The sequence below is a fragment of the Leptonychotes weddellii genome, chromosome 1 (genome assembly GCF_054177405.1).
Source record: "Leptonychotes weddellii isolate Sample4059 chromosome 1, ASM5417740v2, whole genome shotgun sequence".
Taxonomy (NCBI): domain Eukaryota; kingdom Metazoa; phylum Chordata; class Mammalia; order Carnivora; family Phocidae; genus Leptonychotes; species Leptonychotes weddellii.
The window spans coordinates 85,687,102-85,711,969 of record NC_138369.1 but is presented as its reverse complement, the minus strand read 5'-3'; the positions used below and the strand labels follow the sequence as shown (position 1 = coordinate 85,711,969).

The window sequence follows — 24,868 nt, the reverse complement described above, 5'->3', positions numbered from 1 at the left end:
TCGTGTTATTTTTTTTTAATGATTCCTTGCTTTAACTGATTTTCCATTAATTGACTGATTCTGATTTTGTGTTGGATAAAAGTAGTGTTTGTTCCTTCTCTATTTCAACATTTTTTTTTTTGTATTTGATATTTCCTTTTGGTTCTTCCTACAACCTCTTGTGCTTGCTTCATGTTACTAATATTCTCCTTCATCTCTTTAAGGATACTAATTATGACTATTTAAAATTCTTGGTCTATCTCAATAATTTTGCTTGATGTGGCCTATGTCCAGATTTTGGTCTCTGTTTTATAGTAGTTGTACTCATGGCGTATATTGTTATTTTGGCCTGTGAGCTCATATTTTCCCGGGATCAATCTTGTTTGCCAATATTAAAAGGAAAGGCCCATACACACACTGAAGTGTCCCTTTAGTGATTTTTAGGAGATAGGAGGGGATAAATGCCAGGGTCGAGAAAGCTGTCAGCATCATCAAATTTTTGATCACCCCAAAAAATTGATTTGGGTTCACTCTTCTGGCAATTTCTTTGTCAGAGATTTACCCTTAAATATTTAGAACTGGGAAGAGGTAATCTCTCAGGTATCTTTCATCAGCCTGGGGATGTGGAGGCACAGGAGATGGAGAAGAGGATGCCCAAGGGCAGGGCAACTGGTCATCCTGCAACTTCATCAATTTCTTTACTGCCCAGATGCTAATTCCACAGTGGATGCCCTAGACTGTTGAAATGAGGGGGGTGAAGACCACCCCAAAAATTAGGAAAAGAGGTTAACTTAGAAGTTAAAATCTCTAAAAGAATCTTTCTTCCCATTCCTGCTTCTTGCTGCTGTCCATCCTCCATACCACTTTAAGACCACCTCTGGTCTCTCCAGGTGTTCCTATAGTTTTTATAACTTTTTCAGGTCTATGTTTCCTCTCAATTATGTAGTTTCTCTAGGTTTGATTTGGGAAGAAAGAGCCAGTGGCTGAAGCTAGTTTGCTATCTTATTAGCACTGATTTTTGTATTATTATTATTATTTTAAGATTTTATTATTTTTATTTTAGAGAGAGAAAGAGAGCACACAAATGGGGGTGGAGCAGAGGGGGAGGGAGTAGAAGGGGGAAAGAATCTCAAGCAGACTCTTCACTGAGCATGGAGCCTGACATGGGGCTTGAGCTCACCACCCTGAGATCAGGACCTGAGCTGAAACCAAGAGCAGACACTTAACTGACTGAGCCACACTCATGCCCCTGATTTTTGTATTATTATTTAAGTTAAAAGTTGCTGATTGAGAATGATAAATGGTATTGAGGGTTCTCCTCTATAGAGGTTTCTGAGTTTAATTTGAGTTTAATTACAGCCCCGATCAGGAGTACTGTAGGGCCTGCTCAAGACAAAACTAGGGAAATGATGTAGTCTGTGGCCTATGCCCTCAGCCTCTCTGTGTATGGCACTTCCTCCCCTTTCCATGGGTGAAAAAGTTGTACATTTCAGATTTTGGGGGACTAACCTATTTTCAGATACTTTGTTCTTTTGTCCCATCTAAGTACAATTGTTCTTTTCCACCATTTGTTCTATTTCTGATTTGGAAAACAAAGTTACTCTATGAACAAGATCTTATTCCTTGAACCCCTTATCTTTCAGATTCTGAATATCCTAGAATCTTGTCCTCTGGTGAGTCAAACTGATTACTCAGAAAAGTGAGAAAAGTCATGAACAGGCAATTTCTTTCTTTTTTTTTTTTTAAGATTTTATTTATTTATTTGACAGAGAGAGAGACGGCTAGTGAGGGAACATAAGCAGGGAAAGTGGGAGAGGGAAAAGCAGGCTTCCTACCAAGCAGGGAGCCCGATGCGGGGCTTGATCCCAGGACTCTGGAATCATGACCTGAGCTGAAGGCAGACACCTAACGACTGAGCCACCCAGGAGCTCAAACAGGCAATTTCTTAAGGAAGATATACAGATGACCTCAAAACTAATCTGTATGCTCCAGAAGGGCACTGACCACATTTGTGGTATTTGCCAGTGAACACCAACTCCCAGCAGAGACCTTAGCATATCGTAATGTGTTGAATGAGTAAAATGCATAAAAGGGGAATTCCTGGTGCTTTGTGTCACTGTAAGTTTGTACAACTTTTGTATATGGAAATTTAGGAAAATATAATAAAATTTATAGTACATAAAACTTTGATCTGAGCAACTCCACCTCTTGGAATTTATCCTACAGAAATAACATGACAAGTATACATAGATTTATATAGGGATGTTCACTGCTTAAAAAAATATGGAAAACAATCAAAACATATCAAAAGGAGAATCTTAAATGATTTAAAAGGAATTATACTTCTAAAGGTTCACCACCATGTATGATGTTGTCTATGGGTTTTTAATAGTTTCTATCAGATAAAGGAAGTCCTTCCCTTCTATACTTTGCCAAGAATTTTTATAACCTATGTGTTGAATCTGTCATAGTCAATGCTTTTTCTATATCTACTGAGATATATTTTCATTTGTTAATGTGGTAAATTATACTTACAATATTCAATTATTAGAGTATGCTTGCATCCCTAGGATAAACCCAGTTCAGTCATAATGTACTTTTTTTTTACACTGATGAAATTGGCTTGATAATATTTTGTTCATAATCTTTGTATCTATGTTCATAAGTGAAACTGGCATATACATTTCATTTTTATTACTGCCACTGACAAGTTCTGATTTCAGGAATATTAGAGGAGCTTCATGAAATAATTTGGGGGAGCATTCTTCTATCTTTTTTCTTGAAAGGTTTGTATAAAATCAGGTGATCTATTCCTTGAAAATTAGATAGAACTCACCTATAAAACAATCTGGGCCTTGTGTTCTTTGATGAATGGATTTTTAGCTACTAATTAAATTTCTTTAATGATTATAGGTCTATTCAATTTTTTTATCAGATAGTTTTGATAAGTTATTTGTTCCTAGGAAATTGTCCATTTTATCTAAGATTTATTTGCATCAATTGTGCATGACATTGTTCTTAAATTTTTATCCTTCACAGCACCTGTGGTTATGTCCTATTTTTCTCTTCTAACCTTATTTATATTTGCTCTCTTTTTGTCTTATCAAAATTGTCTATTTTATTCCTGTTTTCAAAGAAACAACTTTTGGCTTTGTTGATTCCCCTCTATTGTAGTATTTTTCTGCTTTTACCTTTATTTTTTTTTACTTAATTTTATTCTTTGGGTTTATTCTGCTTGCTCCTTTCATAACCTCCTAACGGCACCATAACATTAAATTTAAGTCCTTTTTAATTTTTAATATAAACATTAAAGGACATAAGTGCTTTAATTTCATTTAAATACTACATTTAATTAGCATACCAAAAACTTTTAAAATTAATTCTGATTCTTTGGGTTTATTCTGCTTGCTCTTTTCATAACCTCCTAACTTAGTACCATAACATTAAATTTAAGTCCTTTTTAATTTTTAATATAAACATTAAAGGACATAAATGCTAATTTCATTTAAATACTACATTTAATTAGCATACCAAAAAATTTTTAAAATTAATTATGATTAAACAAGCAATACAGGTGCCTGGGTGGCTCAGTTGGTTGAGTGTCTGCCTTTGGCTCAGGTCATGATCCCAGGGTCCTGGGATCAAGCCTTGATTCAGGCTCTCTGCTCAGTGGGGAGTCTGCTTCTCCCTCTGCTCCTCTCCCCCACCCACAACTCATGTGCACACTCTCAAGATAAATAAATAAAATCTTTAAAAAAATAAGCAATACATAAATATACTTAAAAAAATTAAAACATTACAGATGGTAAAGACCACTCCTCTTGGCCCCTCTCTCTCCCATCCCATGTAGTATATTTTTATCTATAAAGATATACTCACAAAAATATTATTTTTGTATATGTTGTAAATGGTATTATTTTAAAAATATATTGAAGAAGAAAAAGGCATTGTTTTGAAATTTATTGGTGGTAGGTTTAAACATTAATTTAACAGATATTATAAGATTGCCCTCTGAATGAGTATATCATTTTACCTTTTCATGAGCAGTTTATTGGAATATCTGTTTCTCTAATATCTCCTGAACACCTAATCTGATCAACTTTTAAAATTTTTGTCAATCTCATATTATCTTATTATTATTTTAATTTGTAGCCCTTGATTAATAATCAGTTTGAGCAATTTCTCATGTTTATTGACCACTGGAATTGCTGTTCAATGAATAGGCTATCCATTTCTTTAAATATTTTCCTTGGATTTTTGCTTAACATTATTTTTGTTATATATTGAGTAAGACATTATGGAATACTTATAACTATGAAATATAAAAATAAATAACATATCTACACACTTCCCATATAGATGAAGAGAAAGATAAAAACCTTTACATTTCAAAGTTGCTCTGTGCTCCTTTGTGATCCAGTCCCTTCCTTTCTGCTTCTGTGGTAATCACTATCCTAAGATTTGTATCCTTTATCGCCTTGATTTTCTTTATACTTTCATTGCATATCTTGGTATCTCTGAACATATATTATTTGGTTGTTATGTTTTTAAAATTTATATAAATAAAATCATGTTGCAAATATTGCTCAATATTTTGTTCTTGAGATTCATTTATTTTGTTTTCCCATAGTTCTGATTCATTCATTTTCCACGCTATATGAGGGAAAAAAATGGAAATGCTATTCTACTGTTGATGACATTTTCAATTCTTTGTTATTACAAATAGTGGAGTTTTGACTATTCTCTCTAGCATTTAGCTAGAGAGTATCTACCAGAAGTGGAACTGCTGGATTGGAAGGCACATTCATCTTTAGCTTTACTGGACACCGTCGAGTTATTTCTCACTGTTGCTCAAATTGACACTCCCACCAGCACTATGTAAATGTTCCAGTTGCTCCACACTTTTGCCAAACTTGACATTCATTTATTTATTTAGTCATTCAAAAAAAGCTAGTGAGGACCTGTTATGTGCCAGCCACTGTTCTAGGTACTAGAGATGCAATAATGAACAAAGCTGACAAAAATCCTTGCCTTTTGGAACATAAATTCTGTAGAGGAGACAGTAAACAAGATAAATAATTAAAATGTATAGTATATTGGTGATAAGAGCAAAGGTTAAAAAAAAACAAAGCAGAAAGGGATATAAAAAATAACAAGGGGTGTTGAAATTTTGGGTAGTGTCCAATGAAGCTATCACTGAGAAAAGGTTTTTAAGTAAAAACATTAGACAAAAAGTGAAGAAGCAAGCCAGGTAGACATCTGGAAGAGGAGAATTCCAATTACAGCAAGCAGCAACACAAAGGCTCTGAACCCAGTGTGGCTGGAGCAGAAAAGCAGAGTGGAAGAAGATATTAGAGTGAAAACCAGGAGCTAGGCAATCTAGGAACTTGCAGGACTCAGAGGATTCTGGCTTTTACTGGGGAAGATGGGAAGGCATTCGAGCGGTTTAAGGAATAGAGTGACATGGTCTGATTATGGTTTAACATCATGATTATGGCTGCTGTGTTGCAAATAGCCTACAGAGGCCAGTGCTGAAGTAGAAAGGCTAATTAGAAGGTTATTGTAATAGTCCAGGTGGGAGATGATGGTGAACCTGGACTGAAGTGGTTGCAGTGGGGCTGGTGAGAAGAAATAAAATTCTGTATATATTTTGAGAGTAGAAGTCAGAGGATTTGCTGAAGGATCAAAGATAGAGTCAAAGGTGATGTAAGATTTTGGCCGGAACAAATGGAAGAATTAGATTGCTCCTAATAAGGTTAATGCCTCCAAGGGGTAGAAAGAACTGTTAGCCTCATTTTATAAATGAGGAAACCAAAGCCCAAAGAAATGTTGTAATTTGCCTAAGAGCATACAACAGGTATGTGGGTCTGGGATTTGAACCCAGCTAGTATGACTCCAGAGTCTGTGCTCTTAACTACTATACCCATATTTCATTTTTTCCCTTATCTGCTAATTGTGGTTTTAATTTGAATTCCCTATGTGAATATAGGGAATGTTGAACATTTTGTGATATATTGATGGCTATTAAGATTTCCTCTTGTATTAAATATCTGGTAATGTCTTTGTCTGTTTTTCAAGTTAATGAATAGCTTATCTTTTTCTTTTGGGTTTGTAGGAATTCTTTATATATTCTGGATACCAATCCTTTGGCAGTTATATGACAAATTGCAAATATTTTCTCTTGTTTGTGACTGGACTTTTTATTGTTTTTATGATGTCTTTTGATGAACAAAGTTCTTCAGTGTAGTCAAATTGATTAATCTTTTCCTTTATATATTTTTTGTGCTTTAGAAGTCTTTCCAAACTCTGAGATCATAAAGACTGTCTTCTGAAAACTGTGAGTTTTGTCTTTCATATTTACATCTTTAATCTAATCTGGCCTAAAAAAAATAATCTATGCCAGTTAGAGTCAAGATAGTGGTTATTCTACTGGGGAGAGCAGGGGTGGCTGAAAGGGGCATGAAAGAAGCTTCTAAGGTGCTGGTAATGTTTCTTGACCTGGGTACTGTTTACACAGTTTTCAGTTCATGAAAATTCAGCAAGCTGTGCACTTATATGCATTTTCCTTTGTGTATATTATACTTCAATACATTAAAAAATTTAAATCTGACAGTCTCTCCTTTTTAACTCATGAGCTTAGCCCATTTATAATTTTGTTTACTATTAATGTAACTGAATTAATTTTTCTATTACAGTTTTGTTTACTATTAATGTAACTGAATTATTTTTTTTTATCTACTTTCAAATTACCCGGCCTTTTCTATGCTTTGGGGTTTTGTTGTTGTTGTTGTTCTCATTTCCTGTTTCCTTTTTTATTGGTTGACTTTTTTTTGTTGTTGTTTATTTCTCCACTGGGTTGGAAGTTATGCATTCTATTACAACACACATATTTTGTATAAAGTGAATTACTGTAAATACTTCCTTACGAGAATGTAAAATCCTTTGGTCTGTTTGCCCCTTCCTTATTTTAATAATTTATATTCCCATCTTCTATTTTTACTTACATTTTTCTTTTCTTTAATTATTTTAAATATATATTTTATAAACTTTAATTAGTCATTATATGAAAATCTTGGGTTCTAATTCTGTTGTTTGTTATCTCTCTTGTCTTTTATGGTGGTTTGCTTCCTTGTGTATTTTTAATTTTGAACTGTGAACTAATGTTGGTGGAGCTTTAGCAGAGATGACACTTTTGTGGCCTTGGCCTGGAGGGTAGCCTCCCAAAGATGCTTTATCTTTGTTTTTGCCAGTTGTTCCAAAGATATTTCCAATTTAAGACTGGGTTTTAAGTTTACTTTTAAGATTGGGTCTTTTGGATATCCCAGGCAATATAAATGTAAACCACAAACTCTCATGAGGTTAAGCCCGATTGTTAAATTTCTCTGGCGATACATCTTTCCCCACCTAAAACCTATCTGTTTTCTGAGATACTGTAGATATAGTGACTCTCATTTAGGAGCTATTTACTAGCCAAATCTAGTCCATAAATCAGAATTGAAAGCAGTTTAAAATCATTATTTGTATTCTTTAGTTCAATTCCCATTTATTTCCAAATGTTGGTTGACTGTTTACCTTGTGTTAAGACTATCTTATCCACTTGGGGATACAATAAGAAGTAAAACACAATTCTTTTTTTTTTTTTTTATTCTTATGTTAATCCCCATACATTACATCATTAGTTCTAGATGAAGTGTTCCATGATTCATTGTTTGTGCATAACACCCAGTGCTCCATGAAAACACAATTCTTATCTTCAAAGAATTAATAATCAAATAGAAGGATTTATAGTTTTGTTATACAGAAATGGCCAAAACCTAATGTGGGCACCACAACTTCTTCCTTCTATAGCCATGGCAGGCATTTAATTGACCCCAGCTTTCTTTTCCATTGATTTTGGAAACAGCCACAAACTTCACCTCCATGTTGTGTTGTCAGTTCATTTGAGTCATCACATATCATCTCTTCTTGTCTTCTCTGACCTAGGAGAAAGACCTGAACCATCTAGTAGTCCTACCAAATATGACCAGCTTCCAAGATCAGGAGAGATTGGGCAACTTTGGGATGGCATAGAAACAACCAGATCTACCAAGGATTTCCTCATGGTACTTTAACACTGCCCCATGTATCTACCTACACTATGATACAACCTTGCCACTTCATGCCATTATATTCACTATATTAGAAGTCTATAAAGATATAAGAAAGTGTAAGTGGAAATATGCTTAAAATTTTTGTAAAACACCCTAAAACATTGCCCTGAAAAATACAGAAAGGGTAATAGAAAGCAGAGACAGAGTCTGTTTAGTCTCTCATTAGGACTACTGTCTGACCCTCATTAACACACACACCTTCTGATTCTCATTAGGCTTGCTCAGATTCCTTTCTTTCTTTTTCTTTCTTTCTTTCTTTCTTTCTTTCTTTCTTTCTTTCTTTCTTTTTCTTTCTTCTTTCTTTCTTTCTTTTCTTTCTTTCTTCTTTCTTTCAACATCTTCTTTCATGAAGATAGAAGTGTTTTCTCTTTTTATTTAAATTCAATTAGCCAACATAATAATACATCATTAGTGTCAGATGTAGAGTTCAATAATTGATCAGTTGCATATAACACCCAGTGTTCACATCACGAGCTCTTCTCAATGTCCATCACCCAATTATCCCATCCTCCCACTCACCTCACCTCCAGCAAACCTGTTTGTTTCCTATAGTTAAGAGTCTCTCATGGTTTATTTCCCTCTCTGATTTCTTTCCATTCCATTTTCCGTCCCTTCCCCTATGATCCTCTGTGCTGTTTCTTATATTCCACATATGAATAAGATCATATGATAGTTGTCTTTCTCTGATTGACTTATTTCGCTCAGCATAATACCCTCCAGTTCCATCCCCATCAATGTAAATTGTAAGTATTCATCTTTACTGATGGCTGAGTAATATTCCATTGTACATATATACCACATCTTTTTTATCCATTCATCTGTCGATGGACATCTGGGCTCTTTCCATAGTTTGGTTATTGTGGTCATTGCTGCTATAAACATTGGGGTGCATGTGCCTCTTCAGATTATGACATTTGTATCTTTGGGATAAATACCTGGTGTAGCAATTGCTGAGTCATAGGGTAGCTCTATTTTCAACTTTTTGAGGAACCTCCATACTGTTTTCCAGAGTGACTGTACCAGTTTGCATTCCCACCAACAGTATAAGAGGATTCCCCTTTCTCCTCATCCTCATTAACATTTGTTGTTTCCTGAGTTGTTAATTTTAGCCATTCTGATTGGTGTGAGGTGGTATCTCATTATGGTTTTGATTTGTATTTCGCTGATGCCGAGTGATGTTGAGCATTTTTTCAGGTGTCCGTTAGGCCTGCTCAGATTTCATGTGTTTTCAGATCATTGCTTATTTTCATATGGGGGCTATGTGACGGGGTTTTGCCCAGTCCCAGAATTCCATGGAGAATAAAAGAGAAAATGTCAATAACTAACAAGCTGTCAGGGAGACACAGCTCAGCACCTCCTGAACTATGGAGAAATCCCTAGTCCACAGGTCTTAGGAATGACTAGCAAAAGGCCAATATTTTACTTTTCTGAATATATTTTCATATTTTTCACAAAATAATGCTTGTCTTTGCTTTTAAGTTACATGATTTTGTAAGGTAGGAAAAAATGATTTGTAAACTGAAATGAAAAATATAGATAAGAGTGTCTTGTTTTTACCTTTTACAAAACTCTAAAACTTTGCAGAACTTCATATTTTTCTTAGTTTTTAGAAAAATAAATGAACAGATTTTAAAAACTATATAATTCATTTTATCAAAACTCAAAGCTAACCCCAGTAATTGCCACTCTCTTACGCTGTTAGCATATACTTAGTGCTGAGTGATGAAAAGCAAGTGTTGAGTTAGAAAGACACTGCTTAAATCCCAGCTCTTTGGTTGCAAGATGTGTGCACTTGAGAGCTAGAAGCCTCAATATCATTCCATGTAAAACTGGGGAATTTAATACCTACTGTGCAAGGTTGTCATTATGTAACCTTCCAGCAAACATGCTGGGCTCAATGAAGGGTAATTGTTATCATTTCATTTTTCTGTAATCCCTTCGATGTCTAGCATATTTGTATATAATATGCTATATGACAACATTGTGTATACCTAAGGTAAGAAGGCAATGAGACAGGAACGAAATATTCATGGCAGACATATTTTTAGTTCTGCCACATAAGCTATATAGAAAGAAGAAAGAGTTGAATACAGATGTCTCTTTTACCCAAGTCAAGTGATGAATTCTAGTGGTAATGTTAGATTTCCTGGGTAGGCTGGAAAGACATGATTTTGGTGTCCTTTCTGAAGTAGACTTCGAGGCTAAAGCAGAGCAAATGGAAGACTGAGAAGGGAAGACCAGGATCAGGAAAGGACTGACTGTGTCAGAGAAATTAACTGAAGAGGAGGTTTGAGGAATGTATCCATTGCCTACAGTGAACAATTGTGTGAGGAGAAACAGTTAGAAGGGATTGAGAGGTTGAGGACACAAAGGGGTGGGAGGATGACCCGAGTCTCTGCTGACACAGGAGAGGAAAAGGGTAGAGGCTGAAATGAGATGGGAGATCAAGGTTAATAGAGTCCCCATCCAACTGATGGCCTCACTTGTCTCGATCAAGGGAGGGTGAGACTGCAGAATGCACAGAAGAGGACAAAGGGGGTCACCTTGATAAAACAGGGACAAATGTGTGGTGACCATGTTGCTTCTTTACATCTACATAGTCGTTTTGAAAAAGCCTGACAGAACTAAATTCAGTTTGTGCACTTATATTTTGAAATGAGCCCCCAGAATTTAGTGTATCTACACTAAATGTATGGTCTTTCCAGAGTGCTCATCATTATGAACAATTCATGGAATTAGATCTCTTAAAAATCTACCTCCATACTTGACGAAGACGAACAAGTACCCTGCACGCCAAACAGATGTCAACAGAAATTGTCAGCCGAGGCAAAATATGGGCTATCTGCTTTACAAAATGCTGGCCAAAAGAGGAGGCAGTTAATTTAGAAACTGGCTCTCACATTTTTAAGGTTTTTGGAAATGTCATTTTTAAAATTTTTATAAACCATCACTTAAATTCACACAGATTCCCTATGAAAAGACCTCTTCTTGAATCCTAAGGACAGAGATCCAGCAAGCATCAATTATATGCTAAACAGTATCCCTGTGTAAGATAAGTATTATTTCTCCCATTTTGCAGATGAGGCCTCCGTGGCTCAGGGGGTTAATGTATTCAAGATCTCACAGCCAATAAGTGACAAGCAAGGACTTGGCTCTGGCATCTATCAATAAGATGCTTTCTGTAGAATGCTGAAGTAGTATATAAATTTTATCTTCTAAATCTTCCCACAATCTTCTCTTTGCTCTGTGAGTCTCCTGGGGAATCATTTCTTCGTTTACGCTAGGAATTAGCATTCAAATATCAACACAACCTTAGAGCATCTTTCTGTGCCTCTGAGTACCAAGGAATAGTTTGCCCCTTTAAAACATACCCTCTCATTTGGATAGTACAGATGAGTTGCTGTGGAGTCTGATTTAAATTGATGCATAAATAAGAAAGAATGAAATGATAAAAATCCACAGGTTGTAAGAGAAGAAAAGTTGATGGTCTCTAGATATATCTGTTTGGCCAGTCATGACCAAATAAATAAATAAATAAATAACTGATGGGAAATGCTGAGGTTATAACTGTCAAGTAGGCAGTGCAGGATACAAAATTGTATACACAGTTTTCTTCTTGACTAAATTTAAATAGCTAAGAGAGATGGAAGGAAAAAAAATGCCAAAATATTAGTAATTATGGTGGTTGCTTTTAGGCAGCAGGATTTTCTTTTAGTCTCATGATTCTGTTTTATATTTATTAATTTACTACAAGAATGATGTTGTTTTTATAAATAGAAAAAAAAAATAATGAAGTCATGGCCATCACCGAAACCTTTTGGCAGGTAGTTTGATGGGTGTTTTAAATCCATGGGGGTGGAGGGGTGGGGGAACCTGGGTGGCTCAGTCAGTTAAGTGTCTGCCTTGGGCTCAGGTCATGATCCCAGGGTCCTGGGACTGAGCCCCGCTGCATAAGGCTCCCTGCTCGGCGGGAAGCCTGCTTCTCCCTCTCCCACTCCCGCCGCTTGTGTTCCTGCTCTCGCTGTGTCTCTCTGTCAAATAAATAAATAAAATCTTAAAAAAAAAATAAATCCACAGGGGGAACCTATACCAAACCCTCAAACCACAGATCCCTGCTTGTTTATGGCAGGGAGTGGGCAAAGCAAATGCCAGAAGCACCACAAGGCAAAGTCTCTTGGGTTTGTGGTCTTGTTTCAAGGGAAAAAGCCACATGCAGCTCTGCACACGACTACTTCAATTCACTTGTGTCATAGCAGGGAGGACAAGTGGCCGCCCAAGAAGGCTCAGGAGCAGGCTGCTCCGTGGGAATGCAGGAATAAAAGAAAAGAGGCAGTAATTGCCCAGCAATTCTAGTTGTCTTTAACGTAACTCCAAGCTAATATACTTACTTCCTGTATTTTAGCATCCACACCGGGTTTAAAGAAACAGAGCTGCCAATAATTTTCAGAGAACAAAGGCCCCCTCCGCCCACAGGGCCCCCTCCCTAGCCTTGCGCCCTGCTTTCTCACAGCAGCACTCACCTCCAGCAATCAATTCCATTTCTAAGGAGACAGAGAACAATTTATTCAGCTTCAATTTGCTGAGAGGAAAACCTCCTATTCTCTAATATTAATTCTTGAAGCAGATTCAAAAACAATTTTTCTTCCTTGCCAGGGTTTGGGGCTTTGAAAGATAATGAATGTAGACAGTCTTTGAAATATTAGGAGCTGGCAGCCATTGTAAGGATCTTGAACTTGCAAGGCATAAAAGGAAGTCTCAGGGCAAAGTATATGTTATTTTATGTGTTGAAATATATATCAAGCTTCTGGCTGGGGCGGGAGCTTGGGCACCCCTGGGGAACTATGGACATGTGCATAGATAACTGTTGTATTCATTTAAAAGCAGACTCTCCCGGTAATAAGGATCAGGATTATTTGAGGAGATATTTTCTTATTTTAAAGTAGGTTTTTCTATCTCTAGTTCTGAAACTACCTCCATGTGATTTTATACAAATCCAGAAGCATAGAGAGAACAGTGATAAGATAGTTTGATAACAAATTTCAGTACCTGTAATTCTGTTTCTTGGATTTAATATCACCCCCTTTTTTTTTTCTTTTACCATTTTTCACAGATAGTGTGAAATGTTTCCCAGCTGCTTCTTGCTAGGCTTTACCATAAGATTAATAAATGTTGTTGTTCTATCTGAATGCATTGGTATATTGGAGCATGGTAGGTTCCAACACATGGCTAAAACGTTTAATTGACAGGTGACAAAGCTTGACAATGTGTGTTTTTGTTTCTTTATGGTTAGAATTTTCTACTGGTTCAGGAGAATAAAAGTCAGAAAACATTCTCAGAAAGCTGAAGTAACTAAATTAGGCTGATTTGTTTTTCATTTAATTGACTAGTTGCCTTGGTGCCCCACAGTACGTGTTTAGCAATACTGCCTCAGAATTATGTCAGCTCTCGTATAATGAAGACACTCCTCTAGACTCCTTGCTGTAGTCAATCTTCCATCTTATCTTTCGAAAACGTAGGTGTAGTCATGTCATTGCTTATGGACCTTAGCTGGCTTCTTACTGTCTACCAAATAAAAGTCAAACTGCTTCAGATGACATTCAAGACTCAAGACCCTCCAAGATCTAACTACAGGTCAACCTCCCAATGCTTAGCCCCATGACCCTCTGGACCTCAGCAGTGGGAGCAGGGTAGTCGGGGCCATAGATGAAACTCTTTTGTGGGGAGTGGTGGTCCAGGCAGAGGTTAGGGACAGGCTTAGCAGGAAAGATAGTGGCACCTCATGTCAAGAGCTGGGCAGTGTGTACCTGGGACAAGGTGAGAGGAATGTCACCAGGCCAGGGCTAGGCTGTGGATGGCCAAGGCTAACTGACTGTAATAAAAGTAGATACTCAGGATATGGGAGCAGGAGGAGAAGGAGGAAGACTAAAGCTAGAGAGAAATAGAGAAAAACATTTCTATTTCTATCCCTCCGGGAACCACTTCCATGGGCAGGTGTTGCAGAAACTATGGGCACTCAGGGAAGGGAGGAGTTGGTATTCCTTTTCCGAGCACTAACTTTGGACCCGGATTCCTTACGTTCATCTTCCTGCTCCACTGCTGTTGGCTCCGTGACCTTGGTCAATTTACTTTGCTCTTCTGTGCTCCCTTTAATCTCCACTGGTAAGATGGAGACAGGCTAGAACCTACCTCATAGAATTATTGGAAGGATTAAACTAACTGGCGTGTCTGCACATGGTGAGCCTTCTATAAATCTTACTAATTATTATATTATTATCATGTTTTAGATACTTTCTTTAAATACATTTAAGAAACAATAAAGCATAGAGAGTAGAATTTTAGTACCATGTGATGAGTAGTGTGACCAACCAGTAGCACTTTTCTAGGCTCTTTTTCTCTTTTAGCACTGGAAGTCCCATATCCCAGGGCCCCCACATTGCTAGGCAAACTGTTGGTTGGTCATCCTACTAATGAGAGTGAGAACTTTTTATAAACAGCACATGCAGCTGCTTAGCAGCATGATATTGATTGACTTATATAAAATTGCCATTTTTGTAAGTCCAAACCATCAAATGATAGCAATTTCGTATGATCGAATTTTGTAGAAAATCCTAACCTGGCGAGGAGGGGGCTAAGGAAAAGAAGGGGCCTTCTATACTTTAACTTACCTCTAGGTTTTTTTTTTTTTTTGTCCCTCTAGATCAAAAGAAAGAAAAGCCAACGAATATTTCTTAAGCACAGACTGTGTACTAGGCGTTGGACTATTTCATGAATAAGGAGTTTATTAACTTTGGTTGATCTTTATGACTTATAAGTCAGGAGAATCAACAACATGAAAAGATAGAAATATGAAGCCAGCAAGAGGATTAACTCTAAAGAAAAAGAAAAAAAAAAGCCTGCATCTTAAAGATGAAGAAGAGAGAGCCAAGGTCATGGAGGGAAGAGACAGAGCTTGCACATGAGGTGCACTGACTCCTGGATAATCTAACTTATCGAGGTTCAGAGACCCAACCAAGCCTCTTGAGCAGGAATCACAGCATCTCATTTCAGGGTGGCAAATGCCTTCCTGGAAGGAAGTCAGCATCACAACACTGAGGTAGTTAACACACACACACACACACACACACAGACACACCACTTTTTTATTTTATAAAAACACAGGATGGAGAAGCAGTCCAAATTCATCTTGGCTTATGGAAAAGACATAGAGAATTTCTTAATTCATCTGAAACATTTTGACCCCATTTCTACTAAAGAAGTTTTAATTGTTTTTGACATACATTCCTCTTTAGGGCTTTAGATAATACAAGGGAATTATGACATTTTGTTTAGGGGGTGTCATCCTATGACAGACTCTGTGAATGAATTTTGGAAGGATCCAATACTGTTTTGTTGGATAGTTTTATATTTGGGTGAGCCGAGCACATTAGAGCAAGGATTTTTAAGTCTTAAGAAAACTCAAAGTAAACTTTAACAAAGAGAAGAAGATAGATGTCATAGCTTTCAATTCCAAGGACTCTAAGACCTATGAATAGTTCCAGGTTTCTAGGGAGAGATTGAAAAGCCACAGTATTTTATAAAGGATTTTATATTTATATAAATTTGTATAGTATATATAAAGTATTATATAAAGTTGTTGATATGAACATTAAAAAGTGAAGAATTCACAGAGGACTAGAAAGATTGTAAACTATATCTGATGCTGTGTTTCTAGTAAATTTGGCAAAAGTGTGTCAAAGATTTGTCTGTCAAAACGAGGTCTGTCAAAGACTTTGATTTGAATTGTCAGTAAGAGGAAATGATGACACCCCCCACCCCCGGACCCCCGTCCAACTCCAGGATGGAGGAGCAAAAATGAGGAACCTGGAGTTGTGCTTGCCTGGAGTCTAATCTGAGCATCCCCTGTTTGTAGAACTCAGGAAGGCAGCTGCACTTCAGATTTATGGTTTATTGCAGCCTGCATTTATTGAGTTGGTAACATGCACTGCATGAGGGGAAGGGAATGAATACCTGCCTTCGAGGAATTGAGAAACCTGAGGCTAATAAACAAGAAGTGGCGAATCAGCTAGTGAATTATCATGAGTAGTAAAATATTCAAGTTATATTATCTAGTCAAGGTGTCTCCTTAATGACCAGATGGAAGAGTGCTCATGCATATTCTCAAGTTCATCAGAAATCTCAGAAACACTATCTAAATAGTTGTTGCAACACATAAAAAGGGGAGACAAGAATCAGATCAGACAGCAGTCTAAAGGGCAGATCTGGCCTCTCATTGCTCTGTTAAGACAAGTATTATTCACTGCATGTTTTCCGATCTAACCAGATTCAGATTAGTAGCTCCTCTCTAAATTCATTGAAAAACTGCCATAACATGATTCAGATGTTGCCTATGTCAACCTGCCTTCTTTTAGCATTTTAAGTTTGATTTCATAGAATAAGAGAGTCCCAATATAGATCAGAAGTTTGAACTACAAGATACAATTATAAGTCCTAAATCTAGCACCCCAAACCAAACCAAAACAACAAGATAACCCAAACAAAACCTGACATGCATATAGTGCCAAAAACAGTCTGAAAAACAAATGGGTACAAATTCATTTGATCCTCACAACAGTCCTATTCATTCATCAACAGCTCTTTGGGGAGTACTCTTATGGGATGAGTACTATTATTCTGATGCTGTGAAGTGGAAGCTGAGACTATCCGTGTTCATGAATGAACTTGATTCACCCCCTCACGCCTCTCTCTTGGGCATCCTGGTCTCACTCAGCTCTTGAGATTCTGAATGCTCTCTTGACAAGAAAGCAAACCACAACCCCCAAACTTCCTCTTTCCTGGTCTCTGCTCAGAACTCTCTAAAGCCTACAGTGAATTCGGCTGAGTTTTACTTATTTGAGTTCTCCTCAAATGAGTATTGAGGGCGCCTTCTCATGTCTTTGGGGACGGGGATTCCGATGAGGAAATGAAGGGGCTAAACCATGGGCAGTCCACAGTCCATCCCTCCTGCTGGAAGTGGCACTAAACCAGGGAAGACATAATATGTGGGAAGACTGTCTTAAAAATCTTTAGAAAGAAGCAGTCTACACAAACCTTTCTTTACCGAATTCCTTCTCATCTTCTCTTTATAGCTTAACTCTATAAAATACAGTATGTGGGTGTAAATGACGAGAAACAGTAGGAAAAACAAGACCAAATGATGTAGGTAGTTGTTAGCCTACATCCCAGAGTTTCATTTTAATGAAGTATATCTATATCATGGCCCAGGAAATCACCTACGACATGAGTAAGTTTTTTTAAAAAAACCTTAAAAAATAGTTAAGAGAAGAATCTTTTGTATAGGGAGATACCAGAAGTGCACGAGCAGACCCAGACTGAGAGCCCATGTTCGGTTCTCATCCCCCTCCCTGCCTCACTTCCCAGATGCCAAGGTTGTGTATAGACTGACCTTGAGACACACAGGATAATTCATTGCTTTTATTCTTTCACTTCTGGGAGGCATTGTGCCAGGTGTTAATAATTCAAAAAGTCAGGGATCCAACCCAGCAGAAGATGCTTTGAAAAGGACAAACACACTGAAATCTGGAAAAAGGCCGTGAGTGAGGCTAATCAGATAGAAGTAGTCAGATATATGAGCATATTATATGCAGAACATAGCAAAGCTGACCTTTGTTGTGTTACTGATGCATAACCGAGAAGAAAAAATCTTGCATCTTTAAATATCATATATCTTTGAATCAATTTGAGGTAGAGGTATTTTAAAAATGTATCCAAGAGAGAGAAAAAGAATTCAAACAGACCATTTGTAGTGAATGTGCCTCTGTCAGGGAAAGGTCTTTGTAGCTAAAGTGAAATGGCATTTCTTTGTTAATGAGGTGAACATTTATGAAGAGATATTATGCATATTTTTCAAAAAATAATAATGTCGATCTCTCCTGTAATGCAATAAATGTCTGGGTTTAGTCCACCTAACCTATTGTCTAAAATATAATGCAATTTCTAACATAAGCATCTGTGAATAAAGTGAGTCATATATTGCAAGTTGGAACAATTCACAAGGCTATAGCAAAGGCTTTTCTTATTAAAGATTTCATATGGTAAAAAGTGAATGTAAGAATTACCTCGCCCAGATTTCACCTAAAAAAAATCAGTTCTGTTTATGGGAAGAAAGCCCATTTTTACACATTGAAAATTAATTCAGTTATCACATAATACTTTGAAGTTCAACCGCTCAAAGCAATTAAAAGATGGTAATGTTCCAAGAATCAGGTAAATCTGGAAGTCAAAGGAACACAAAATTGCTTATTTGTGCTTTTCAAAATTTGAAAATTCTAAAATGATTTTTAAATGGTGTGTAACTTCAGTCCAGCCACAAATCAAATCATCTCTATGTTCATCAAGGTCAAAATTTGAAAGGTGAAGTCTGATTTTATGAACTCTGACTGTAAAATGTGAAATTTTTTTATTGTTTTTCTCAGCATGACCACCATGAAGTCTCATACTCCTGTGACAATGGCTCTTTCCTAGAGCCCACTGCATTAGGCGCCTCTTGCAGGGCCCTGCGGCTGCTCCTCCCCAGGGTCAGGCAATGATGCTTTTTGGATACAAGTGGTGGGCAAGTTTTAGTAGGCAGACGATTGGCTCATGTTACACTTCAGAGTATTCAGAGGCCGCAGACTCTTTTGAAGCACAGAGCTTGGGTTTATTCTCACAAAGTGGTGGCAGTGCAGAGCTGGGGGGGCCTGGCATCCTCCTAAGTCCTGTGTGCTGACCAACATAGTACATTTAAGTGTTTCTTTATCGACCCTAGAAGCTGCTTGGCTTGACATATGGAAACTAGTGGAAGAGCTAGAATGCTGGACAGGGGATCAGAAAAACATATTTGGGATAAATATGTTCAGTTTGACTTATGGTTCTCTTTGAAGTGCAACCCATAAGTCATTGAGAAACTAACAGTACACCTAACATCTTACTTAAAAAAAAAAAAGAAGAAGGAGCTTAAAAATCTTAGTCACTCTTTGTATTCTGTGGCATAAGCTGAAGCTTCTGATGATGAAAATGATGCATTTTCTTTTAAAATAGAAATCCTAGTTTGACACCTTGTTCTTCTTCTTTTCCTTTTTTTTTTTTTTGGAGAAAGAGCATGCATTATGCTCAGGGCGGGGAGGGGCAAAGGGAGAGGGAGAGAAAGAGAATCTTGAGCAGGCTCCACGCCCAGTGTGAAGCCCTATGTGGGGCTTGATCTCATGACCTGAGCCAAAAATCAAGAGTTGGTCGCTTAACCGACTGGGCCATTGAGGCATCCATGGTTGAGACCTTTTTAAAAAGTGATAAAAAATTTAACTTTGATCGCATAAATCATTAGAATATTTGGGTGAACAACAGAAGTGAAAACATCTCTCTTATAAAAGCAGATCTGAAGCCTAACTCCTATAGGTTGCCACTTATATTGTAATGATAAATCATACCCAAGGAAAACATTTAGAAAAGAATTACTTAAAAGCACTTGTAGTGCTTAGAAGGCATGTATGTATTTTCAAGCCAAGGTAAAATTAAGCTATTGATGAACATACAGACTGGAGCAATTCATAAAGACAGTTTAAAACACTTTAGCGTTCTGTCATGGAAATACTTTCTACATTACAAAAGCTGTGAGTACATATTGTTTCTGAACAAAAAGATTCATGTTAAAAGCAGAAACTTGGAGTCGGGTTCATTTTTATCACTTTCTGCCAATGATATTTAGGTGGTATATTTGCATGTCCAGTTGAACACTGTCAATGAATTTACATCCATTTTTTTGCTTAACTCTGAAAAACATTGCATTTCTTGCTTAAAATTAACATATGCTTTTGGATACAGGGTTTTCTGTATTTCTAAGTAGTTGGATATGTTCTTTGTGGTGATATGAGCTTTTGAAATACTTATGATTTTTGATACGAATGTGTTCTTTGGGAAGGGATTCAAAGAGTAGAATAAGGTGTTCTAAGTTGAAAGCTCTTGAGAATATTAAAGAATCTAAAATTTCTAACACAAATTAATATTTGCACATAGATTATAACTTTAAACACACATTTGATTCTTCTTTACACATTTATTATGCAGAAAACATTTCCCTTTTCTTTTGCACAGGTCTATCAAAGTGTACCTTAGCCATAGCTTCTGAGAAACAGACATGGCAAGTTTTCTTCCAATTTATACTCGACAGAGTAAACTAATGAGAGTCACTGACATATAAGAAACACCACCTCCTCAGCTGATGAAGTTAGAGATTTGACTGTAGTCTCTTAAGCTTGACTCTAAGAAGGTATTATTTATTGGGGCTCCAAATAGTTTTAGGTGGAGAAGAAGTGGGAAAAATTTCTCTTTCCTAGAATTACCTATAGTAGAGGATAGTGTATGTAAGTCTAGATTCATATAGATCCCATATTTAGCAACTTTCCAAATGTATTTCATGAAATTCGTCATATAAAAATTGTCACGTGAATCTAAACTGGCAAATGAGAGTTCAGTTGTGGGACACTTTAAAGTCACTAACTAGAGATAGAAGAAAGACAGTTTGGAGAGGTGGGAAAAGACCTGGGTTTGAAATTTGTTCCAATCCCGTTTCCCCCATCTATACCTATTTGCTGTGTGAGCCCAGGTAAATTACTTACCCCCTCTGTGTCCTAGTTTCCTCCTCAGTAAAATAGCTGCTAATGAGACCTAACTCACCAGTTGTTGTTGTGAAGATTAAATATACTAATTTTCACCAAACTGCTTTAGACTGGCAGCTATTTGATATCCAATAAATATTAATCAAATCTGCTTTCTACTAAATTAAAGATTAAAGAAGTAAAAGTTGATACCCCTAACTCATTCCAGTTGAAGTCCCATTTTTTATGTAGTATAACAGTTTTACCTGCTGTGATTACTGTAATGAATCTGAATTTTAAAGTGAAACCTCCATTTGTTTGCTTCAGATAGGTGAGCAAGTCACCCTATAAGAGAGGGTCTGTCAATTGGTCTTTTTGATTTGGGCAGTGTGACTGCCTACCCAGATCTATGAACTGTGGAAATACTTATTTGGGTAATGTCTCCAAATCATTCTGCCTGCAAATATAAAGTTATTTATACAAACATCCAAATTTTCATGTCTCTAAGCCTCCACCTACTCATCCTTCCAGAGTTTCCTTTTCTCTTAAATTTTTATGAGAATTCCAAAGGGGAGCCTTATGAGTGACTTTAATGTCCCCTACCTAGGTCACTGGTTCTCGAGGGTGGCTGCACATTAGAACCAGCCAAGGAGCTTTGAACATTTCTGCTGCCCAGGCTGCACCCCAGGCAGGTTAAATTATACTCCCTGGGGGGGCACCAGGCGTCATGATTTTGACAACTTCCTGGGTGATTCTAGTGTGCAGCCTGGTTGGAGAATCAGTTCCCGAAGCCCACCACTGTGTGGTTCCCACATGAAGTCACTGGGACAGTGTGTCTCCAATCTGCTGGACAAAAGTCCCCACCTGTCAAATGACAGGTCTTCAGTCCTACTATGTCCAGTGTCTTCCAGGCTCTCAAGTTTGGCCATTCACTAGAACCACTTAGGTAAAATTTTTAAAATACTCTAGCCCAGGCCCCAACACAGAGTAAGTAAGTCAGAACTCCTGGGCATGGGGCCCAGGCACCTGGGATTTTTGAAATCTCTTCAGTGATTCTGACAGGCACCCATTGAGAATGACTGGTCTGGGAGCTTCCACCAGGAGGGAGTAGGAGTGATACATATGATTCAGAGTCTAGAGCTTACCACGTCTCAGTTCTGGCTGCCCACATGGTTGCTCTGCTGAGCCACAGTGACCTGCCTTACACCAGTCTATTCTTGCTTTATTCCAAGCTGCTGACCATGTTCTCCAGTGCTGCCCACACTGCAGCCACCTGCCGTCTGCAATTCACTCCTTGGGGCAACTGTCACTGGCAACTTCAGTTCTATTCCTGCCTGACTCCTGGTTCCTGCCACGTATCTCTCTCTCCAATCGGTAGGGGAGGACTTCATTTTTTGGGGCCTAGTTCTTTTTTTTTTTTAAAGATTTTATTTATTTGACAGAGAGAGATAGCGAGAGCAGGAACACAAGCAGGGGGAGTGGGAGAAGGAGAAGCGGGGCTCGATCCCGGGACCCTGGGATCATGACCTGAGCCGAAGGCAGGCGCTTAATGACTGAGCCAACCAGGTGCCCTCGTGCCTAGTTCTTTTAGAGATGGTCTAGTAGAGTTACTTAGATACCAGCTTAAATTATTTCAAGTTTACCACTCAACATTCTGGATAAAAAGGAGGGTCCCATTAGTGAAACAGTGTTGCTAAACAATTAGTGCACAATGTTTTACCATTCGTGCTCTCCCCTTAAGAGTGCAGGCATGCCAGCAGGTGGGTGGGACCAGAGGGCCATGTTTATTCTCACAGAGTTGCACAAGAGGATGCTGATCCTCAGGATGTACCAGATGCCTTCCCATTTATAGGAATTTCTCTCTCAAGTGTTTAATTATTCTTCTCTATGTCTAACTTCTTTCATTAACCCTTTCCTCACACATATATCACCACGTGCCTAAATGCCAATTACAGATAAAATTCAAGCTCCTTCCCTTGGGTTGCCTGGACCTTGGGCAAATCAGAAACTACGGCTAGACACCTGTGTTAGTGCCTAAAACATTCTGGAGACTTTAATAAAGTGTTTTCTGCCTAGAACATAGGGAACAACCTCAAAGAATGTTGTCGCCTTATTGCACAGGCCCATATATCTGAGTCCTGGCAATAGTCCATTCATTACATGAAACATGCAGTAGGGCCAAATGAGGAAGAAAAGTTCCCTTAAAAATCAGATTATTTTTCCCTAGAAGTTTAGATGGTCTCAAACTCTTTTAGTCTCTAACATACTTGGATGAAGCAAAAGACTCCTGTAGACCACCTATCCCAACTTGGTATATAAGAGCAAACCCCAAACCAAACAATAAATCAGCACAAAGGGAAGAATGGTGGTGTTTTCCCTGAGAGGGCAGCGTAAATTATTAATTTATGCCAGAAAGGAGTACAAGCAGTGTCATAAAACTGAATCATTACAACACCAGCCTGCAGACCACCATTTGAGAACACCTGCATAAGGACATAAAAAGTTAAGCTGTAAGTTTGCTTTGTGGCCCTAGGGAAGACCCCGGGGGCTGCTCACAGAACTGTACATTCACTGTCCAGAAACCTGCTATGTCAGAACTCAGAATTCTGAAACTCGCTGGTTCTCATCCCATGTGCTAGCTGCAACCCCCTCTCTGTCTCTCTGTTTCTAGTTGGCCAAGAGATCTCCTACCTTGGCCCTATATTGTGGACCCCTATGATACCATCAGAAGAGCACATTTAGAAAGGAAAACCAAGATGGATGATGACAAGTCCTAAGGCATTAAGTCATAGTCCTAGAAACCAAAAATAACCCTTTCTCCAGATCTGGGTCCCAACGACCACATTTTCACAGATGTCTGGGGAAAAGAAGAGTTGTGCAAATCCAGTTACCTACAGTGACTGAGAAGAGATTAGACATTCTTTCCCAACAGAATAATTATTTTTGATCAGATATCTTTGCCCCTCTAAATTGTCCTTGAAACTTTAATTTGAATGGAGCAAGGCACAGAAAAAAAGGGGAAACTAAATAAGTCTTCAAGCATAATTTTTTAACAGCTTGGAACCACTGGAAAAGTATATCAGAAATAACTGGTTACCTGGATGTTCACTGCTAAACCAGATCCATTATAAAGGACATTCTCTTCTCCTTTAAGAACAGATCAGTCACTGCTGATACCAATCAAGCTCTTTCTCAATGTAACCCAGAACAATTGTGTTAAGTGACTTTCCTAAAACCAAATTCTCATTCTCATTTATTAAATTTCCCCTTCAAGTACTTTAATCAGGGTTCTCTATCATATCTCCACTGATGGGATTCTTTGGATTTTTGAGCTGTTGTCTCCAGAAGCAATTCAATTTCTCTTCTGAAGGAATTGCACAAAGACTTAACATTTTATTAAATCCATTTGCTGCATTTTTTAAGACCATCAAGGAAATGGCATCCTTAAATTTGGCAACATTCTTTAACAAACACACACCCCAGCACACGTATTCAGCCTTGATGTTTTCTATGCTGCATCAATAAAATTTAATTAAAATGAGTAGAAAAATTACAGTAATTTCCATTTATCATCCCAAAATGCCATTATGAGACTGAAGCCCTTCATACCTGCACCCATCAAGCAGGGTAATAAAACTATAATGGGCTATTCAAGGGGGTTATGCCATTGCCATCCTTAGAAATTTTAAGGTAATAATGAGCAACCATCTGTCTTGAACGTCATTAAAGTAAGGACCAAGCCAGCCAATCTTTTAAACCCTATTCAGATAAATTTTTCCATTACGCATTGAATCAGACTCATACATAGAAGGACATGGATGATATATACTTATATGTTGATATTCAAGTATTAATGATGGTATTTTGTTTTGTTTTGTTTTCTAAAGGTGAAAGGAGAGAAAAAAGAGTGAGACAAAGAGCAAGAATGAGAGCAAGAGGGAGACAGAGGCTCATCTCTCTTAGGGGCTGAGGCTCTACATAGTGAAAAAGAATACAAAGCCATTATTTTGGTGAAAATGTAATAAAGAAAATTAAATGTTAGGAAGAGCTTAATGAAATGAGTATACTTTCTTGGTGTTTTGGAAGATAAGAAAGACAAAAAGTAAGAGA

At 37.6% G+C, this 24,868-nt stretch overlaps 2 protein-coding genes across 2 annotated transcripts in view; one reads left to right on the top strand and one right to left on the bottom strand.

Moving 5' to 3' along the window:
* Positions 1-24,868, top strand: part of SLC9A9 (solute carrier family 9 member A9) — a 510,696-nt gene that overhangs the window by 177,589 nt on the left and 308,239 nt on the right. The gene's annotated exons all lie outside the window — the stretch shown is intronic.
* LOC145722834 (sodium/hydrogen exchanger 9-like) overlaps positions 7,695-24,868 on the bottom strand; it is a 51,034-nt gene continuing 33,860 nt past the window's right edge. Inside the window, exon 4 of the mRNA XM_081827481.1 lies at positions 7,695-7,958. Coding sequence (XP_081683607.1) covers positions 7,935-7,958 — 24 coding nt within the window. The 3' untranslated portion in view covers positions 7,695-7,934. The remainder of the gene's footprint in view (positions 7,959-24,868) is intronic.